This window comes from Oncorhynchus mykiss, chromosome 3, assembly GCF_057628025.1.
Source record: "Oncorhynchus mykiss isolate SJ-2025 chromosome 3, ASM5762802v1, whole genome shotgun sequence".
Lineage (NCBI taxonomy): Eukaryota > Metazoa > Chordata > Actinopteri > Salmoniformes > Salmonidae > Oncorhynchus > Oncorhynchus mykiss.
The window spans coordinates 16,520,023-16,540,725 of record NC_143024.1 but is presented as its reverse complement, the minus strand read 5'-3'; the positions used below and the strand labels follow the sequence as shown (position 1 = coordinate 16,540,725).

Sequence of the window (20,703 nt, the reverse complement as noted above, 5' to 3'; positions counted from 1 at the left end):
CAGTACTTTCTATTTGATGTGCTGCAAGAACAAATAAGGGAGGAGTGTCTCAACTTGGGCTTTATAAAAAGGTACATCTATCTCACTGCAGAAAGTGTATTAGGTATTCACAACAACATCCTTGGGAAAAGGATCCTGCCATGTTCTCCATCAGAACCGCATTCATCCTGCCAGCTCTTCTGGCCCTTTTGGTTGTAAATGTGGAATCCTCTTTCAGTGGTGGTAAGTTTCAACAACTATTTTGTAGACATATCTATACAGTATTATGATGTTATTGTTATGTTGTTCATGTGTTATTATAACGTTTCTCATAGGTGGTGGAGGATCCTACAATTATGACATATCTAAAATGTCTGACCTGAGGAAGCTGTACAACTCCAAGGTGTATGAAGCAGACAGAATGCGGAGACCCCTTGAAGGCATGTCCTTTCAGGTGGGGGTTCTCAGCCACTCAGGAGTCAGGTGAGTAACATATTATCTATGAAATGCGTATGATATTTATAAAATAAACCCACAAAAGTCAGTTGTATGTTACTGCATATCTAGCAACATCATGTTTGTTAATTAAGAAATGGCCTAAACTACCCGCTATGTCTAATCCTTCGTTGTTGATCCACAGAGTGACTTTGGCTGATGGCTCCCAGTGGCTTGTCCATAAAGGGGATGGATTTGGCATCAGCTCTCAGACTGTAGTGGTGGCTGCACGCCACATGGGTCGAGACTGGAAGGCAAGTATTCAATCAGCTTTCTTTCATAAGCATATTTTATTGAAATGACTCTGTAGTGGCAAATACACAGTCGTTCAATTAAACATTGTTTTTTAAAACTTTTTGCAGAAAGTTGAAACCAAAAACTTTAAAGGGAGTAAGACGGTCTCTGATTTCGTCAAAGCTGGAGGCACTGACTACAGCCTCATCTTTGATAACTGCCATGACGCAGCTGGTCGGATGTGGGAGTGAAACAATATTTTATTGTTTTGATGAGGCTGCAGCAGTTACTATATTTGAGCTGCAATGCCCATTTTATATTGATGGATTGAGTTAAACAGAAATAAAGTCCAATGCATTGACAGACCGGAAATTCACATTCTTTTCATTCAGTTTCATTTGCATCTCAGAAAAAAAGAAATTGTATGTTGTGGTGATGTATTTATCCTGTAACTCATGCCTCATGCAAGGCAATAATTGTCCCCTTTGATAAAGTTTAGAATTGAACTCAAGGAGTGAGCATAAACCTACAGTCACATTTCTGTGACCAAGCCCATGCAGGGCGAAAACTAAACATTGCACACACTTGCGTATCTACGACCATCACACAACACCACGGGCCAAACTCGTACGTCAAGCAGCATCTCTGTGAATGGAGGGCCTTTGTTCCATCAAGATGAAAAGTGACAGGCTGCTCACTGTTTCCACACGGTTGGGCTCAATCAGGGCCCCTCTAAATCAAAGACATGCCAGTCAGTTACAAAGCCTTTCACAAATATCCTCGGCTGTCCCCAACTACTGTGGGAAATTCTAAACACTAATGTAGAGACAATGTTTGCACGAGCGATGCAGTCAAAACAAGTGACTCTGATTCCTATGAAAGTACAGAGCTCTCAGATCCTGTTTCAGAGCTGCTCTTCCTCTCCTTGTAAATTCCCTGGTTCTTCCCTTTTTTACGCCTCAGCAGTTCAGCCTCTGTCTGGTTGGACCCTGCTGTCCCTTGTGTACAGCCGAGGGTGTTCTTGCTTCATTGGTATAACAGGTGCTTCCCAAGGTACTGTCCCCAAGATTCAAAACCAAACCGTCACTCCCAGTCTGGCACAAAAGGCTTTGTTTCATTTCTTTTGCCAGTGTCACAACCACCATAGTAAGTTAATGTGGTGTCGGTAGAATACCAGATCCTTCTATATCATCTGATTTGGGGGATGGTGTTGACCATAGAGTTTTATAGCCTTTCTTCTGAGATCTCAGAAGTGGCGTCTGGGTGTCCATGTCCCTTAGAGCATCTTTGCTAGCTGAGCGGAAGTGTGTCTGTGTCCAGCCGTACACCACACAGTTCAGAAGGCCTTGAGAGGATGAGGTGAAGGCCTGGGATGAGGAAGTAGAAGTTAAGCCATGGACTGAGGTTGCACACGTCTTGGATGTAGGTTTCAGAGCAGCTGGCAGTTTTACCTGTAAGATGTAGAGAATGACGCCCACAACTCCCTCCACTGATTTGGGGCTGTACAGAATCATGGCTGCCAGGAAGACTGCTGAAATGAAAAGGTAAACAAGGCAATATATCAGAGAGGAGAATGTGATTTTCAGCTGCTACAAATCATTTAGCAAGCCCGGGCGGGCCCTAGGATTCTGAGCTGGGTGAACAGTACTGTAGTTACCTGGGCCCCAACAGAAGAAGAAGACAGAGGGGTAGAGGAGCATGTGTCGGTCCAGAACACGAAGCGACGCCCACTGCCTGTCGCCGAGGAAACCGCTAGAACTCACACAACGTCTGTAAACAGTGCGGGCTTTTCCCATGAGCACCTGGTGTAGACAAAAGACGTGTGAAGCCAAGATACGTTTGAATAAAATAAATATAAGCTGGTAACCATGGGAGAGGCTGACTCACCACAATGCCAACAAAGGTGAGGAGGAACACTGCCAGGAAGACAGCAATACTGTACATGTGTCCCAGGCGGCAAGCTGAGTCCACCTCCATCTTGCTCAAGTCAGTGGACATGAAAAGTGCCTCTGTGTGCATTAGAAGACACCTAATATGCAGGGAGAGGGACTTTAGTCAAACCGTTATGCACCTCAAATCAACGAGAGATATGTATAATAAAAAAACACATTAAAAATGACGATTAAATCATATTAATTGACCAAACATTTAGCACGGATGTGCTTGATATGAATTCTGATTGCCTTACTAAAACTGCAAACCTTATTGACACACAATTATCTCTATCCCAAAATAAACTCTCTCCATGATAATATTCCTACTTTGATGCATGCTACAGACCTACTTGTAAGGCTGGCTGAAGTTTGTGTAACAGTGGTCCATGTTTCCTGTTACAAACACTGGCAGCATCAGCAGCACGGGGAGGACACTGGAAGGAGAAATGGGGACAGGACATTTAGCATACTCCCTCTATTGGATGTATAATGACATCTACTGAACTTTAAATAGGTCAAGCATATACTAGGCCATCATTGTAAATAAGAATTTGTTCTTAACTGACTTGCCAGGTTAAATAAATACATGTAAATGAAATACTCTTTCTGTGAAATAGTCCATGCTCACCATGACAGGACTGCAGCAATCTTGCTGAAACTTCTCAGTTTGGTGGTGCACTTCAAAAAAACAGAGGCCAGACTTTAACCAAACAGTTGAATATGGGGAATTACAGACAACCAAATGTGTCAGACATCAAAACGATAATTTGTCAGGTAGCACCTACTTGGGCTGGGTATCCATGAAGGCTACTGTAGAATCTGTTATTTAGCCCAGAGTACAGGGTCCATACATAGTTCAATGTGTAGAAGAACGAGGTCATATACAGGATCTGTTAAAAGACAGGGGTTCTCCGTCAGTGGTCACCATGAGTCAACCAACATTTACTTCTATTTCAGTGGTGATGACGTGTCAATGAAATGGTGTTCTCTTTCTGCATATCCATGAAGATTAGATATCTAGGACCATCATTGGTTTTGTTGTGGGGTTATATATCATGTTCCCTTTTGGTACAGAATATTCCAGTGCACAAGTACAAGGGAAATGGGTCAGCCACATCCAAACTCCTTTGTCCCGATCTAACAGAATTGAAGAGGCGTCAAATTGGGCTAGATTTGCTGCTCTACTTCATATGGGCCGGATCTGGATCGGCCTTGGCCATCTATTTCTCAGTAAAACATTAAGTCAATTCTTACTGTAAATGAATGTATTATACGTCTGTGTACATACCTGTTCAACGATGTGTAGGTTGTAGCAGGTGGCATGGCTATCACAGTCCTGAGTGAACAGTACTGCTCCTACCAGCCAGCTGACTGCCAGCAGCAAGTCTGTCACACTCAGTAAGAACAATGGCTGGATCTGCAGAGGAGGTGGTATTGGCCATTGTTTTGGAGTCTAAAGCAGTCATGGTATTGTAGGTAGGTTAATAATATTGTTATTATTAACAAAAACCGATTGGATTTATATAGCGCCTTTCTACCAACTAAGGTAGGGTAACAATTAAAACCAACTGTAGAGGGGATCATCTGTAGTGTTTGTAACTAACCTCAGGTGTCCTTATAAGGTGTTGGAAAGTTGCATAAACAATTATGGAACCTGAACCGACAATGCTGCAAACAACAAGAAGAAAAACCACATTGGGAAGAGCTCCTCATTTGACCCGTGTGATCACCAGATTGTACAATTACAAAGAGGTTGTAAATGCTGCGCCCTGCTTACCTCAGCACTGCCATAGTCATCTGGATCCATCTGACTGCAAAGTACACCTTTACAGAGGAAAGGTGTTGATTAGAAACCAAAACAGTCACTATCCTATAACACTACTCTGGTCATCTGGATCCATCTGACTGCAAAGTACACCTTTACAGAGGAAAGGTGTTGATTAGAAACCAAAACAGTCACTATCCTATAACACTACTCTGGTCATCTGGATCCATCTGACTGCAAAGTACACCTTTACAGGGGAAAGGTGTTGATTAGAAACCAAAACAGTCACTATCCTATAACACTACTCTGGTCATCTGGATCCACCTGACTGCAAAGTACACCTTTACAGGGGAAAGGTGTTGATTAGAAACCAAAACAGTCACTATCCTATAACACTACACTACTCAACCGAGGAGAATAATCTCATCCACTTTCTACAGTGCTAGAGGGTGGTCCCACCCCCCTAAAGCCATGCAGCAGACACATGTTGCAACGATGTAGCTACAACTAAGAAATACACATTGCTGTACACTTTGCAGTAGTTTAAATACAGGACAACTACAAATGAATAATCACAATACTTAATACAATACTTGTAAATGACTTACAACAGTCCAGTCCTCAGGCGTTGTTGTGTTTTGCTCCGTGTTGTTTGAGACATCTTGCAAGACGAAATGTAACATTTTTTCTTTATTCTAAGAATTAACCCAATTGTAGAATATATATATAGCTATGTCGTTCCCAAAACATTCAGCCATAGCTTAAAACATCAGAGACTAGTTGTGATTTAGGCTGATTAACCTAGACACGCACGGATCCAAAACTGAAGTGATTGTACAGCAGTTTAACGTCACATAGAATGCAGGGCGCGCTCACTCTCCATTTGACCTAACCCGTTAATGCTTCGTCACATGACCGCAACAAGTGTATCCACTCATCATGGTTTCAAAATCTTATAATTTACATTAGGCAATAGCCCATAGCCTATTCATCACCCTCGTTGTTTTAATTTCAAGTCACCACTTAACCCTACAATAACCTTGGCGATGACAAAAATAATCGGCATCAATGTGAAAAATATCCATTGATTGTACAAAACACGAAGAACAGGTGCGCCTAGCGCAGCTACCACCATACCCGTTCAAAGGCACTCAATATTTTGTCCTGCCATTCACTGGCACACACACAATCCATGTCTCAATCATCTCAAGGTTTAAAAATCCCCCTTTAACCCATCTCCTCCCCTTCATCTACACTGATTTGAAGTGGATTTAACAAGTGACATCAATAAGGGATCATAGCTTTCACCTGGATTCACTTGGTCAGACTGTCATTGAAAGAGCAGTCAGAGAGCAGTATAACTGCAGTTATGCCACAGGTATGACAAAACATTTATTTTTACTGCTCTAATTACATTGGTAACCAGTTTATAATAGCAATAAGGTACCTCTGGGGTTTGTGTTATATTGGCCATATACCACACCTCCTCGTGCCTTTTGCTTAATTAGAGTGCAGTTATTCTGCAATTACTATGTCCAAAATACCACAGTTAACTGCAGTTACTACACTTTTACTGCAGTTTCACAACTGCAATTTGTTTTAGTAAGGGAGACTTTCATAATATTTAGTATGAAATAAAGGGCCAACGGAGATTATGTACGTTTTATATTTCCTCCATCTGTGTTTTCAGATCGGTCTGTTCTGTAACATTTCCATTTGTTGGAATATGTGTATACAGTTGGGTCGGCAGGTAGCCTAGTGTTTAGAGAGTGGGGCCAATAACTGGAAGGTTGCTAGATTGAATCCCGGAGCTGACAATGTAAAAATCTGTCTAACTGCCCCTGAACAAGGCAGTTAACCCACTGTACCTAGGCCGTCATTGTAAATAAGAATTTGTTCTTAAAATAATGTGTTCTTAACTGACTTGCCTAGTTAAATATTGGTTAAATTTATTTAAAAAATGATATCCCCAGCTGGCTGCAGGTGGTAATAACACCTTAGATCCAAATCCTGTTTCCTGTTAAACATTTTAATTTAAAAACTGCAATACTCATTCATCGTGCACGTTTATTAAAGCATAATAACAACAAATAAATATACAGTCGGAACAAATATTTAAACAAAAATATGACTCCAAATAAAATCTGACATTTAGAATGAAAGGCAACAACTTCTCAAAGGAATCAGGCTACTTGAAACCCCTGAACCATCAGTGGGCGGGTGTCATTATTAAATGTAGGTTCTAGACGAAGTTATTTGAGCCAATGTTGACTGGTTTGATTATTAAACATACACTCAGTGGGCAGTTTGTTAGGCACACCACCCCGTTCCCAAAAGTGGTTAGCAGACAGCGTGTCACGTGGCTGTGGCTTGCTATACACTGAGTGTACAAAACATTAAGAATACCTGCTCTTTCCATGACATAGACATGCAACTCAATATTGGGAAGGTGTTCTTAATGTTTTGTACACTCAGTGTATAAAGAAGGCTTGAACTTTAGAATGGACAAAATTAGTGACTTAAGCGACTTTGAGCATGGTATGTATGATCGTCGATTCCAGGCGCGCCGTTTCCAGTGTCTCAGAAACGTCCGGCCTCCTGGGCTTATTATATTATGCACAACCGTGTCTAGGATTTACCGAGAATGGTACCAAAAACATCCGTTCAGCGGCAGTCCTATGGGCGAAAACAGATAGTTGATGAGAGGTCGAAGGAGAATGGCAAGAATTGTGCAAGCTACAAACAGGCAAATAACTGCGCAGTGCAACAGTGCTGTGCAGAACGGCATCTCGGAGCGCACAACACATCCATCCTTGTCACAGATGGGCTATTGCAGCATGAGTCCATGGCCCCATCCTGCCTGGTGTCAATAATAAAGGCTGTCGGTGTAATGGTGCGAGGAATGTTTTTCCTTGATACCAATTGAGCAACGTTTCCATTCCCTGAAGAATTCAGGCTGTTCTGGTGCAAAGGGGGTCCGACCCGGTACTAGATAGGTGTACCTAATAAACTGGAAACTGAGTGTATAATACAATCAGATGGATATTGTTGATGAACATCATAGTGAATGTGATCCTCCTTAAAAATATTTGTTGGAGTTTTGGTTATGATTGATTCAACTATGCAATTGTTTTCAGTTAACGAACATTACGGAAAATAACCAACATCATAAATAACTACATGACAAGTAAAATGTAGACAAATATCGATGCCAAAACACCAAGGGACATCTGATTTCTTCTCCCACCTGTGTAGAGAAGAATGGCGCCATTAGTTATGTGATATAACCATTTGTCATGTCAGTCTTGATAATTATCTTATAGAAGAAGTATCATCAGTGGAGCACGCATTAAGGTTGATATATTCCTGTATTAGAATTAATTAATAGACACTTTCATGCATTTTGATACTAAAATGCTTTCTGGGAGAAGCTCCCAGCTCGTACCGTTCTGCACCAGCATGCCCTCAGTGACAGATAGGGAACCATTGTTAGGGGCTGGATCTATCTGCAGCAGCTTGCACATTAGAGGGTAGATGTGGACACTGTCAAAGGGCTCGGACAGATAACTCTTTTTGAAATCTGGTCCAAAAGCACGGAAGATGGTCTTCATGTCCATTTCGTCCATGTGGAATCCATGATCTCCTTTGTTTACGTAGACGATGAACCGCTGTTGAAATTACATGCATATCATAATTGTTTTTATTTTTTAAATCTGTGATATTTTTACTTTACCATTTTTTACTTTATACATAGTATATGAAGTGTTTTTAAAGTTAATACCAGTACCTACCGAGTTTAAGTTGAAACCTAGATCAGCAATGACAATAATAGGCTGCATTCTGTCATTCTTGGACAAATGAAAGTTCTCTGGCATATCTTCCTTCTTGTAGACTGTGAGGTTTGGGGCCTTCATGAGAGCATCATAAACCTGCTGTTCCTTTCCTTTCTTCGGCGTGATCATTCCAAACCCGCCGTAGTCAAGGAGCTCAAAATAAACCAAGTTGAAGAAATTCAGGTATTTAGAGAGGATTATCTCATCTACAAGAGGTCTTTTTTTGACGGTGGTCATGCCATGGTCAGAGGTGATGATGATGTTCAGGTTATCTGTCAAACCATCTCGCTGGATGGCCTCCCTCAGGTATCCGATGGTGCGGTCAATCTGCTTTATTATGGTTTTCCTGTCAGGGTGGTCTGGTCCTTTGGCATGACCCACGTTGTCAGGCTCTCCATAGTACAGAGTCACAAAGTCAAAATCTTCTTCGGTGAACCAGCTCAACACAGTGTCAATATTCTGTTGCCACTCTGTTTCGTTATCATCTTGTTGACCTGTTTCCTCAACCACCGCCCGGTTTACACTTTGACCACTGTAGTTGGCGGCTCCTCCTGGAAAGAAAAAGGAGCCTGTTTTCAGGCCCTGAAAGATAAGAAAAGGTATGTATGCTTGTATGTATGCTTCTAATTACAGGGAGTAGTAGGGGTCTTAACTTTCATTAGAGCAACTTCATTCACCTAAAAATAATCAAGTCAAATTCAATTTTATCTGTCACATGCTCCGAATACAACACCTTACCATGAAATGCTTACTTACAAGCCCTTAACCAACAGTGTTAAATAAATTATAAAAAGTAACACAATAACATAACAATAACGAGGCTATATACAGGGGGTACCGGTACCAAGTCAGTGTGCAGGGGTACTGGTTAGTTGAGGTCATTTTTACATGTAGGTAGGGGTGATGTGACTATGCATAGATAATAAACAGCGAGTAGCAGCAGTGTACAAAACAAATGGGGTGGGGGTCAATGTAAATAGTCTGACGGTGGTTTCTGTAGCTGTGGGTAGGAGGACTGTAAGCTAAATCTGCATATTAGACAAATAACACTTGTGATATTTTATGTCCAGGATTAAATCATGGCCAGTTCCTCACCTGGTTCTGTGCTGTAATCCACAACGGTAAGGCTCCATTGTCCCACCACTCAGACCTCTTCAAGGTAGCTTTATGGACGACTTTCTGATGAGTTGTGGAATTAAACATCATATTGTGAACAACTCCATGATCCTCTATCCATCTCCCTGTGAGAGATATGAGAAGTAGAATGATATGTAAATATTTTCTAATGCCAGTGTAGCCGATGTGAAATGGCTAGCTAGTTAGCGGTGGTGTGCGCTAGTGACGTTTCAATCGGTGATGTCACTTGCTCTGAGACCCTGAAGTAGTGGTTCCCCTTGCTCTGCAAGGGCCGCGGCTTTTGTGGAGGGATGGGTAACGATGCTTCGAGGGTGACTGTTGACGTGTGCAGAGCGTGCCTGGTTCGCGCCCAGGTCGGGGCGAGGGGGCGGACGTAAAGTCTATACTGTTACACCAGCAACCTTCCAGTTTGAATTGTCTTTTCATCATGACATTATGATAAACAGTATCCAAAACCTCAGTGATGTCTTATCAAGGATATCGAAGATGGCATTTACAACTTTAATTGCTGTACTATATATATATTTTTTATCACTGTCATATAAGAGAACATTTAGAAATTATCTGTAGATTTGTAGGTTTTTCCTGCATTAACAAATGAAAACATAAGGTGATTTCCATCTCTCAGGAATAACTCTAGGGTCAGATTAAAGTGAGGTCAATTGCCCAGAGATAAAGTAAGCAGCAAGTTTGACCAGATTTGTATTTAAATAGTTAGGACCTGAAGGATATGTACAGTATGTGCACATATACAGTGTACATTTGATTTATTTGATTTTAATTGTACCTTTATTTAAATAGGCAAGTCAGTTAAGAACTAATTCTTAACTGCCTTGTTCAGGGGCAGAACGACATAATAGATTGTCCTAAAAATCAGAAAGAACATTTCATTTAGATTTGAGTCATTTAGCATAGATAAGAGCGACTTACAGGATCAATTATGGTTAAGTGCTGTGCTCAAGGGCACATCGGCAGATGTTTCACCTAGTCAGCTCTTAATCACTAGGCTTACCTGCCACCCAGAACACTGGCAAGTGAGACTACTTTGTAACGTGAGTGAGATCATGGTCAGGACTGGCATTTTCTGGGCACATGCCACAAACAAAACTGTTTTTATGAAAGAATTGAAATATTTGGCCAAGGAAATCAACAGTCAATAATCCATCTACAGTAGTAGGCTACATTTGACTTCAAAACCAGTTTTGAAACAGTAACTTGGGCCCGTAGTCACATGTTACCCAAGGAAATACTTATTTTTGATGAATATGCACCTGATTGAGAACTTCAAACACGCTGCTCAAATGCACGCAACAAGTCAACAGCATTTTGTAACTCTTCTGCCTTACCAGTTATGGTGGTAAAGTGAGATGGGGACGTCATGGTGATAGCCGGAGGGGTGATGTACTTTGCCTTCACTCCATCTACCACTAACTTGTCCATGTGAGGGGTGTCTACGTCTTGATCATAGTCCCATCGGAAACCATCAAAGGAGATCACTAGCAACTTGTTGTGTGTCCCCTTGTTCAATGGTTTGCACTCTACACTGAGAACAACTGCCATTCCCAAATACAAATCCAACCACATCTTGATGTCTTGGCTTGTCTGCACTAACTAATCCTGTTGGGCTTGATGGATGTCATTTATAGTCATCATTGTGGTCAGGAAGATAACATGTGTTCTTTGAAGAGTGTTATCTTCAAAGGACAAACCTTGAATGTGCCTTGCTTTAATAGACAGGAGGGGTGTTATCAATTGTTATCTGAAGAGAGATTTCACCTAAGATGCCTAGAGATTAGTCTATGGACCCAAGAGTGTCATTAACCCAAGACTGTCTACTCAGCTGCTCAGCAGATAGGTAAAGTTATCTCTAGTTGTGAGTGAAGTAATGGGTCAGGTAGGACCCTGTAATGATGCTCTAAACAGCATGCCAGAGCCCTGGGGTTAAACAAGGTATTTGACAGCCTCTACTTCTATGCTTTGTACCTGAGTAGGCAGATCTTATTATTATTATATATTTTTTTTAACCTTTGATGTCCAAAATACTCCACCAACAGCTTCTGTCCAAGGCAATCCACCGTATCAACAAAACAATAAAACATGACCCTGAAAATGACTTTGAAATATGAACTTTCCTAAAATCAATCTACTAAAATGTCATTGTACATGATAGTAATGTTATCTAGGTGACCTCAGACAGTGTCTCAACCCATTAGGGGTCGCAGCAGGTGACTTTGCTGATAGCTGCTTTATTGAGGAAAAGTTAGACTTTCTATGACTGTGATACTGTATGTGGTTCTCTCACCTAGCTATCTTAAAATGAATCAATTAACTGTAGTCGCTCTGGAGCCATAGGAGGGAGGACAGGCTCATTGTAATGGCTGGAATGTAGCTAGCTATTTCACATCCGTTACACTCACCCCCCTTTTGACCTCCTCCTTTTCCGCAGCAACCAGTGATCCGGGTCAACAGCATCAATGTAACTTTAGCCCGTCCCCCGGGCGCGAACCAGGGACCCTCATCAACAACAAAGCATCGTTACCCATCGCTCCACAAAAGCCGCTGCCCTTGCAGAGCAAGGGGAACCCCTACTTCAAGGTCTCAGAGCAAGTGATGTCACCGATTGAAACGCTATTTAGCGCGCACCACCGCTAACTAGCTAGCTATTTCACATCCGTTACACATGTCTGTATTCCCTGTTATGTGAAATCCATAGATTAGGGCCTAATGAATGTATTTCAATTGACTTATTTCCTTATATGAGCTGTACCTCAGTAAAATGTTTGAAATTGTTGCATGTTTTGTTTATAAAGTTGTTCCGTATAGTAAAAACGTGTTTCGTAAGCCTATCAATACTTACACCCCTCATATCCTCTGTCTTGTCCTCAAGAGCAATTACTAACATAATTAGTCACTAAACCTAGGGCTATGTGTGAGAGGCCGATTACCATAGAGTGAACAAGATCTGACGAATGGCTTTCTAACAGATCAATACAGAGTGGTGAACTAACGTGAAAGCATCTATTTATCATTTTGAGAGTATGTGGTGGGTACGAAGCACAAGATATTTCAAGTGTGACAGGAGGTGTAAACTAATTTAAAACGACAGCCACCAGAGGGCAGTATTGTCAAGATAGTGATAGCGCAGCGCGCAGCAACATCTCATTGAAGAAGAGGGTGCATCTGAAGTGATGCGGGAGCCAGTGAAATCATCTTTGGGACTGTTCTCCAACCGTCTTTCATAAAGAGGAAAGGGGGAGACACAACTACATTGAACGTCAAGAGGGCAGGCTCCTCTATCGCTGCTGATATAAACAATGGATTGAGAATGGGGTTTGGTTTTCTGTGTGGTGAAGTCATCTTTCTTAGCCGAGTTTGCTCAAATCGGAGCCTTTGAATTTGAAAAGTTTTTTTTGTCAGCATCACTCACTGGTTTTGGGATTATTTTTGTTCATGTTTTTATAAGGTGAGTTTAGAATTAATGACAAAGTATTTGCATAAACATGCATTGAAAATTGTTGATATTGAACATTTTTTAAATAATATCTGTTATAATTCACTTTGTTGATCAAAATGTTTCTGATGCTGGAATTCCCCCAGTTTTACATAGGCCTAGTTTATTATGTGTGACACCTGCCTGTAGATTCTCAAGGCTTTTTTTTTCCAAGGTTGAATAATTGACAGGTTGTAGGAAAGGCTACATCGATCATATCTTTTGCAAGTGTTGCAGGAAAATGTGTTGGTAACAGTACTTCAAATATGTCCAGCAACAATGAGGTCATATCTACCTGTCCCCGTACCTGCTCTTGCCAATCTGTGTTATTACGCAACTGAATTGGGCTGTGGAACCTGGTGGTTTTTATTTAATCTGTATGAAGTTATGAGCGTCCTTCATTCACCCTGAATGGATTCACAGGGCAGGGTCGTTATGGTTTCGTCACCTAATATGAACAGGGATGGTTATCTGATGTAGTTTGTGCTGCAGGTCACTAGAGAACCCAGCTAGCACATCATGTTCTCAGAACCATATGTTTCTTAGTGCTTGGCGAGAGTGGGGTTGTACTACGGTTATTTTGCATACAACCTTCCCATAACGTTTCCTACAGGTTTCCTCTATTCAAAGTCATGTTCTCAGAATGTTCAGAGAACGTTAAGAAACAACGTTCTTCTGTGGGAATTTCAGTACTTAAAAGCATAACATTTTCTGCAGGTTTCCTCGTGGTTCTATTTAAAGTCATGTTCTCAGAGAATTAAGAAAACTTTCCATAAAAACCACAAGAAAACATAAGTATAGTTCAAAGAAGGTTCTAAGAATATTATTTGAAAACATATACGTTCCGTTCTCAGCATCAACAAAACCCTCTCTCCTCTATCTGGTTAAGTGTGTTCAGGTGTGTTGGCTTCACACACTGATTGGCCACATCTGATGTTAATGAGTGCTTGTTTCCTTTGACATAGGGTCTGTTTGAATAGACTAAAATGAACAGCTTTTTATGAGTAAAAAAAACATGTCATGCCAGCTCCATCCTGATGGCGTGGTCGACTAATTTCATGGATAGGGAGCAGGAAATCATAGGTTTGAATCTCACAATAATAAAAAAAAAAGTAACCTTTATTTAACTAGGCAAGTCAGTTAAGAACAAATTCTTATTTACAATGACGGCCTACACCTGCCAAACCCGGGCGACACTGGGCCAATTGTGCACCACCCTATGGGACTCCCAATCATGGTCGTGGTACATCCTGGATTCAAACTAGGGTGTCTGTAGTGACACCTCTAGCACTGAGATGTAGTGCCTTAGACCGCTGTACCACTCAGGAGCCCGATGCCATGCCACAATAACAATACATGTGTTTCCATGATTAATGCCTAAGCAAATACATTTCCATGTGTTTCCATGATTAATGCCTAAGCAAATACATTTCCATGTGTCTTGCTTGTGCTTGGAGTTCAAAACAGTTCAACTAAGCTAGCAGTCTTATCGAAACATGTTCTCAGAATGCTATTTAATTACCTTCAAATAACCTATCATTTCCGTTCTCAGAACGTTAATAAAACCTCCCAGGTAAACTTTCCGGGAACCATAGACAAATGTTCTCAGAACCTCCCTACAACCTGAAATGTACATTCCCAGAACAGGAGAAATGTTTACTTCCGTTCTCAGAATGTTTAAATAGCTTTCAGTTTTAACGGTCAGGAAACTTATGACTTCGTTCCCAGAATCAATAATGTACATTCCTACAACTTCCAAGGAACTAAATTTGCTAGCTGTGTATGCTGTTACATGTTAGTCATCTAGCAGATGCTAGCTTTGTGATTCCAGCTACCAACCTTTCAGTTACTGGCCCAACACTTGTAACCACTAGGCTACCTGCCACCCTGTAGCACTGCCCTACTTCAGTCTAACATCTCTCCCAGTCTTTCAATAGAACTATTTTTCCTGACCTATGGAGGGCGTGCAATCAACACCCTGAATTTGAACCAAGAACCGTGCTTGACTTGGGCAGGAGCTCACCGGAGCTGAGTACTGGCACCTCAACATTTCTACTGCTTGATCTCCTGTTCCTCTTATAGAATACTAGCTCAAAAGTATTTTAGGTCTCCTGCTCCTAAATATAAACATGAGTACCGGCACCTATTTCAGTCCAAGTCAAGCACTGACCAATAATCGTGATTGACAATAAAAATGGCTCCCTTCTGAAGGCATGTAAAATAGTAACAATAATACTACTTTTTAAATAAAGACTTGTAGCTTACACACATGCAGGCATTAGCAAAAAATATGGTAAATTGATCAAGAGAATTATACCTAACCAAATGATCTTGTCTGATCAAGTGCAGCTGCATGCCTACACACAAACAGTTGCTCAGAGAGAGAGCGGTTAGAGGGAGTTCCCCCTAAAAGAAGCCAACAAGGAACTGATCGTGATGTTTCTATGAATATGCAAATACACCTGAATCTCTCTCCTGTGAGTGGCTGAAAAACATAGCTGATGTGTTATTGCCAGCTGAGTCTAACTCATACTGCTCATGTTGAGGGCATTCACAGGAGGTTGACAGCACCTTAATTGGGGAAGATGGGCTTGTGGTAATGGCTGGAGCGTAACGAGTGGAATGGTATCAAATACTACATCAAACACATGGTTTCCATGGTTTCCAGGTGTTTGATGCCATTCCATTTGCTCCGTTCTGACCATTATTATGAGCCGTCCTCCCCTCAGCAGCCTCTTGTGATGCCTTTCCATTCCATCCTACCCTGGCTTCTGTGTGTGTGTAAATGAATTAAGACAAGTCATTCATTCTCTGCCATTTTAAAAAGAATGAAGAGCTGGGGTTTGTTAGCACTGACATGCGTTGGTCAACCTGATGAACTGACCACTGTTAAATAAATAAGGACATTCATTGGAAAGGTAAAATAATGGAAATCCAACTAATAACACCCTGTTGCTTTTGAAATCCATTGTCAGTTTCTGGTCTGCCTCTGAGAGCACGTATGAGTAATGAGTAGTCCTTGCACACTGACTGCTGTATGATTCATTGTTTTCAGGTTTCGAGTAAGAGGTGTTCCTCTCACTGCCTTCTGTTTCCATGAATAGCGAAGAGGCATTTTTATCATTGAGAGATATCAGCTTACTGAAACCATGACGTCTTGAGGCATCACTTCAGACTGACAGTGACATGTAGACATAAAATAAACGGGCCAAAAAATTCATCCCCCCACAAATGTGTCCTTCGCCTTGCAGAGAATTCCATGACTACAGACAGAGAGTCCGAGATGATCCCCCCCTCATGTCCCTGCATCTGGTTTTCAGTGGCTAGGGTGAAATTCAGAAAGTATCCTTTCACCTGTAATTGAGCTGAGCGACTTATGCTTTTTCAAACCCTATAGCCCTGGAGCGCTGCGGATTGTGCAAGCTTTGGTTTCAGTCCAGCACCGACACAACTGATTCAAAGGGTTTTATCATAAGTAGATGAATACGGTGTGTTAGTGCTGGGCCGAAGCAAAAGCATTCCTATAGTTTGACACTGTCAGAGTGAGCAGGTGTTGTAGTGTAGCTGTAGCATTGTACCAGTGGGAGTGACATGTTGAACGTAGTATCTACCCACTCAGTGGAAGCTGAGTATCTACCCACTCAGTGGAAGCTGAGTATCTACCCACTCAGTGGAAGCTGAGTATCTACCCACTCAGTGGAAGCTGAGTATCTACCCACTCAGTGGAAGCTGAGTATCTACCCACTCAGTGGAAGCTGAGTATCTACCCACTCAGTGGAAGCTGAGTATCTACCCACTCAGTGGAATCTGCTGAGGGGAGGATAGTTTTCATGTGTTTGATACCATTCCATTCACTCCATTCCAGCCATTTTTATGAGCCATCCTCCCCTCGGGCAGCCTCCATTGGTACTCACCTCATTCTGACACCTCGTTGAATGACAACACACAACACACCAACACCAGGCAGGGATATTCCTCTTTCCTTTCATCTGAAACTGATCCAAGCTTTACTTCTAAAGTTGCTTCTGAACCCATTACCGTCCCCAATTATTAAATACGCAGCAAGAGACAGGCCTTTGTTAGTGGAACCAGGTTTGAATCACATGGACGGGTTCATTCATCACCCATTCAGTGAAAGGGTAATTACTAGCGTCAAAATGTTGCTTAACTGGGTTTTAAAAATATGCAGTGAGCTGCAGGGATTTCCAATGAACTCAGGATGCAGTTGTATATTTGTCTGTTCTCCTGGCATGACACGTAGAAGTGGTGGTCAGGGGGGAAATGGAACTCAACTCCACGCCTTTGACAGTACAGTACAACAGCAGAGGGTTTGGTAGCAAGGTGTGTCTGACGCTGAGAGAGTTTTAGAATGAAGGTTGGAAAAAAAGGGGATCCCTTCCCCTTGCTTCCATGGCAACTGTGAAATATACAGACCACATTCGAGTCAGAGCTCATTATGCAATGAATAGTTCAAGTTCATAGTAGCGTCCTGATTATCTGCAAAGAATATGCTAATTATAACAAATGGGTAAATTTCTTACAGTATAAATATTGCCCAATCCTTAACCCTAACATCAGTCAGGCAATGCCTCTACCCCCCCATGGTGTTGACACAGGCAATGCCTCTACCCCCCCATGGTGTTGACACAGGCAATGCCTCTACCCCCCCATGGTGTTGACACAGGCAACAAGCAGACCCATTTAGTGTGGATTCCAATGGAGCATGGAGGTTAGTGTGAGTGGCAGCTCATACTCCCCCCATAACATTCTAACACCATCAGTCCATCTCATCAACCATGAGAATAAATTATGTCATCCCCAGCCCTGAGCCTCAGGCATCATGGGTAATGAGAGAGGAAGGAGAATGTGTAACATTCAGATGATTGACATTTGTATTTCAACCGTGTTTTGAAGTGATATACTGTAATCAGATTATGTTGGGTTTGCTGTGAATAACATCTGATTTCCTCCAGGATTACTGGCCTCCTGGCTCAGGAAGTGGAGCTGAACAGGAGGGAAATTATACTGTAACTGACTGGCAATAATGTGACAATGATATTGCATTGTCCAGTGCCAGGGGAGTGATACAGGTGTAGGATCTTAATTGGATCACTGCAATGCAGGAAATGTAAAACTTGTAGTTTATTCAAGGTTTAAAATGTCAGATTTGATTTGCCCAAATGGAAAAAAAGCATTTCCATTAACTATAATCCACACATTTCCTGTTGCTGCAGGATTATTTTCCTGCTGTACATAACTGTCTCAAATGAAGATCCTACATCTGTACCTGACTTAGCGTGGGTAGCCTGTAGCTCAGTTGACATTGTGGCATCTGAAAGAAGGAACATAGAGCAGATAAAGTCCTTCCTCATGCTCAGATCACACTGAGCTGCTGGGAGTCAAGCAGGCAATGGAAGGATATACTGCTGGATTCCAGCAAAACCTCTCTAATCTACTGGGATTTCCTTCTCATGTTGTGGATGAACCTAAAGCCTCTGTGAGACCTGACCAGGGGGAGTGCTGCTCATCGCCAGGCCGAGAGTGCGATGGCAGGAGACAGGCAGAATGGGATTTACACAGTACGGCTCTGGAAATGAAACATTAGACATGACATTCATTTAGCAGACATTCATATCCAGAATGGCTATTGCCTTATGTCCACTGCACTTCCAGAGTAGATTAGCTTCCCTCGATAAAGGTCAATGTGTTCAATTGAGTTGTGCTTCTTTGTTCTTGATCTTTCTTCTGCTATTGAACACCAGGGTGCCGGCAACAGCCAGTGTTCTGTCTGTAATACATTGCCATGGTGTCTGCATCAGCACTTTTATGAGGCCTGCTGTGACAGAGAGCAGCAGCACATCCAGTCACAGCTGTTAACAAAGCCTTTACAGGTTGCCACTGTCTACTGCACGGACACATATATGTTAACACACACACACACACACACACACACACACACACACACACACACACACACACACACACACACACACTTCAACAGTATGCACACATATACATCCATAATCCCACATACTGTATAGACAAATACACACACCTGCGTTTACAAACATAGAAGCACATTGCTACAGGTGTGTCCTAGAATAGAGTTGGCTCCAGCAAGTAGCCTACTTGAGCAGAACAGAAATAGCATGGGCCTCAGCCAGAAAAAAAACAACAGTTCTTGAAAAATCGACCAGAAGTGCAGGGGAGTCAGGGCGTCTGTGCCGGTGCCGGTCTGTTCATTATTTATTTTGGGGTCATTTAGCAGACACTCTTATCCAGAGCGAGTGCATTCATTTGAACATCGCTAGGTGAGACAACAACACATCACAATCGTATCAAGTATATTTTCTCTCAATAAAGTATTTATCAGCAAAGTCAGTGCCACTGGGAAAATATTTGTTATTGTTGTTGTTGCTTATTTACTCACTGTCGTTCACTAGCTGTGCACTTGTCCTGTGTATGTGTGTGAAGGGATGCTTAATATTGACATGCTGGCAATGTGTATGCCTGGGAAAGAGTTTTTCATGGAGTTACAGTATGTAAACATGGCTGTTCATTTAGTTGTAATGTACGACCCTGTCAGCTGGTTATGGACCTTCTGGTGGCTGGATGATGGATGATGGAGGACAGAGGTTTTGATGGATGAGCTTCGGTTGCGGTCGGTGACGTTGAAGATGAGGGAGGACGATTCTTTTTGGCATTTCTATTACAGCATATTGGATGACTGTCATTCAAATTCCATTCGCCCAGCTCAATGTAACAGTGATAGGTTTAGGCTACTACGTGATACTCAAATTTCCCTATACCCATCATGAAGTTGCTACAACCTAGCTTATGAATGAAAGTTTACAACATAGGTGCACAGGTCGAGATAAAAATTGGAGTAATCAAGGTATCTGACAATGACACATTCAAAACCACCTTGCACACTCTTACCTGCATCTAGCTGATCTAGGTGGACTTCAGTGGTCCAACAGTTGCAAAGGAGAGTTTCTATTGGATAATTGAGGGACTGTAGCTGATGAATAGATAATCAGTTTTCAGATATTCTGATGCCCACTAACGGTGTACCTATGGTTTGTAAAAATCCCTCAGATAAGAAGAGCAGATTGCCTAGAGGCTGTGGTGTCCGATCAATTTTCTCTCTCTCTCTCTCTCTCTCTCCCTCTCTCCATGGAACGTTTAATTGCTCAGGGATCGGTCGGTGGGACTGTTATTCCACGATGTCGCTAGCTATTAGCCTGTCAGGCTGAATCCAATTACTCAGAGAAGGACACTTTGATTAGAACACCATTCTATCAGTTTCAATGAAAAAGGAAGTGGAATCTTCTGTCCACGTCTGCTTCCCCAGGGCTATACAGTGGTGGTAACCCTGTCTGCTTCCCCAGGGCTATACAGTAGTGGTAACCCTGTCTGCTTCCCCAGGGCTAAACAGTAGTGGTAACCCTGTCTGTTTCCCCAGAGCTATACAGTGGTGGTAACCCTGTCTGCTTCCCCAGCGCTATACAGTAGTGGTAACCCTGTCTGTTTCCCCAGGGCTACAGTGGTGGTAACCCTGTCTGCTACCCCAGGGCTATACAGTGGTGGTAACCCTGTCTGCTTCACCAGGGCAATACAGTAGTGGTAACCCTGTCTGTTTCCCCATGGCTACAGTGGTGGTAACCCTGTCTGTTTCCCCAGGGCTACAGTGGTGGTAACCCTGTCTGTTTCCCCAGGGTACAGTGGCGGTAACCCTGTCTGTTTCCCCAGGGCTATACAGTGGTGGTAACCCTGTCTGCTTACCCAGGGCTATACAGTGGTGGTAAGCCTGTCTGCTTACCCAGGGCTATACAG

General features: G+C 42.2%; 4 protein-coding genes across 6 annotated transcripts in view; 2 read left to right on the top strand and 2 right to left on the bottom strand.

Annotated features, from left to right (window-relative positions):
* The first annotated feature begins 81 nt into the window (after positions 1–81).
* Positions 82–1,071, top strand: LOC149984409 (uncharacterized). The gene is made up of 4 exons (XM_090222345.1): positions 82–222; positions 315–462; positions 620–728; positions 837–1,071. The coding sequence occupies exons 1-4, from the start codon at positions 141–143 to the stop codon at positions 957–959; spliced, it is 462 nt and encodes a 153-aa protein (XP_090078471.1). The 5' UTR covers positions 82–140; the 3' UTR covers positions 960–1,071.
* Positions 746–5,606, bottom strand: LOC110535282 (transmembrane protein 116). Its single transcript, XM_036966616.2, has 11 exons — positions 5,016–5,606; positions 4,420–4,466; positions 4,247–4,310; positions 3,931–4,059; positions 3,428–3,532; positions 3,271–3,320; positions 2,993–3,076; positions 2,596–2,737; positions 2,366–2,510; positions 2,160–2,239; positions 746–2,075 (listed from the first exon to the last, which is right to left on the bottom strand). The coding sequence occupies exons 1-11, from the start codon at positions 5,088–5,090 to the stop codon at positions 1,860–1,862; spliced, it is 1,137 nt and encodes a 378-aa protein (XP_036822511.2). The 5' UTR covers positions 5,091–5,606; the 3' UTR covers positions 746–1,859.
* Positions 5,607–6,456: 850 nt separating this feature from the next.
* Positions 6,457–11,070, bottom strand: LOC118944102 (ectonucleotide pyrophosphatase/phosphodiesterase family member 7). The gene is made up of 5 exons (XM_036962031.2): positions 10,724–11,070; positions 9,336–9,481; positions 8,199–8,822; positions 7,853–8,075; positions 6,457–7,654 (listed from the first exon to the last, which is right to left on the bottom strand). Exons 1-5 carry the CDS (start codon positions 10,959–10,961, stop codon positions 7,584–7,586), a joined length of 1,302 nt encoding a protein of 433 aa, XP_036817926.2. The 5' UTR covers positions 10,962–11,070; the 3' UTR covers positions 6,457–7,583.
* Positions 11,071–12,555: 1,485 nt separating this feature from the next.
* Positions 12,556–20,703, top strand: part of LOC110534068 (copine-4) — an 85,587-nt gene continuing 77,439 nt past the window's right edge. The window contains exon 1 of one of the 3 annotated variants that reach the window (XM_090222316.1): positions 12,556–12,840. The gene's annotated coding sequence lies outside the window, so the exon portion shown is untranslated. The remainder of the gene's footprint in view (positions 12,841–20,703) is intronic. The other 2 variants (XM_090222320.1, XM_090222313.1) reach the window with 2 other exon arrangements.

Coding starts and splice junctions, on each gene's coding strand:
- LOC118944102 (XM_036962031.2), bottom strand. CDS start 10,961: ATGTGGTTGGATTTGTATTTGGGAATGGCAGTTGTTCTCAGTGTAGAG. Junction 9,482..10,723: donor TCACTTTACCACCATAACTG/GTAAGGCAGAAG, acceptor TATCTCTCACAG/GGAGATGGATAGAGGATCAT. Junction 7,655..7,852: donor GGGCATGCTGGTGCAGAACG/GTACGAGCTGGG, acceptor TTCTCTACACAG/GTGGGAGAAGAAATCAGATG.
- LOC149984409 (XM_090222345.1), top strand. CDS start 141: ATGTTCTCCATCAGAACCGCATTCATCCTGCCAGCTCTTCTGGCCCTT. Junction 223..314: donor GGAATCCTCTTTCAGTGGTG/GTAAGTTTCAAC, acceptor CGTTTCTCATAG/GTGGTGGAGGATCCTACAAT. Junction 729..836: donor ACATGGGTCGAGACTGGAAG/GCAAGTATTCAA, acceptor AACTTTTTGCAG/AAAGTTGAAACCAAAAACTT.
- LOC110535282 (XM_036966616.2), bottom strand. CDS start 5,090: ATGTTACATTTCGTCTTGCAAGATGTCTCAAACAACACGGAGCAAAAC. Junction 3,533..3,930: donor ACCTACACATCGTTGAACAG/GTATGTACACAG, acceptor GTCTTTTAACAG/ATCCTGTATATGACCTCGTT. Junction 2,240..2,365: donor CTTCTTCTGTTGGGGCCCAG/GTAACTACAGTA, acceptor TTTTCATTTCAG/CAGTCTTCCTGGCAGCCATG.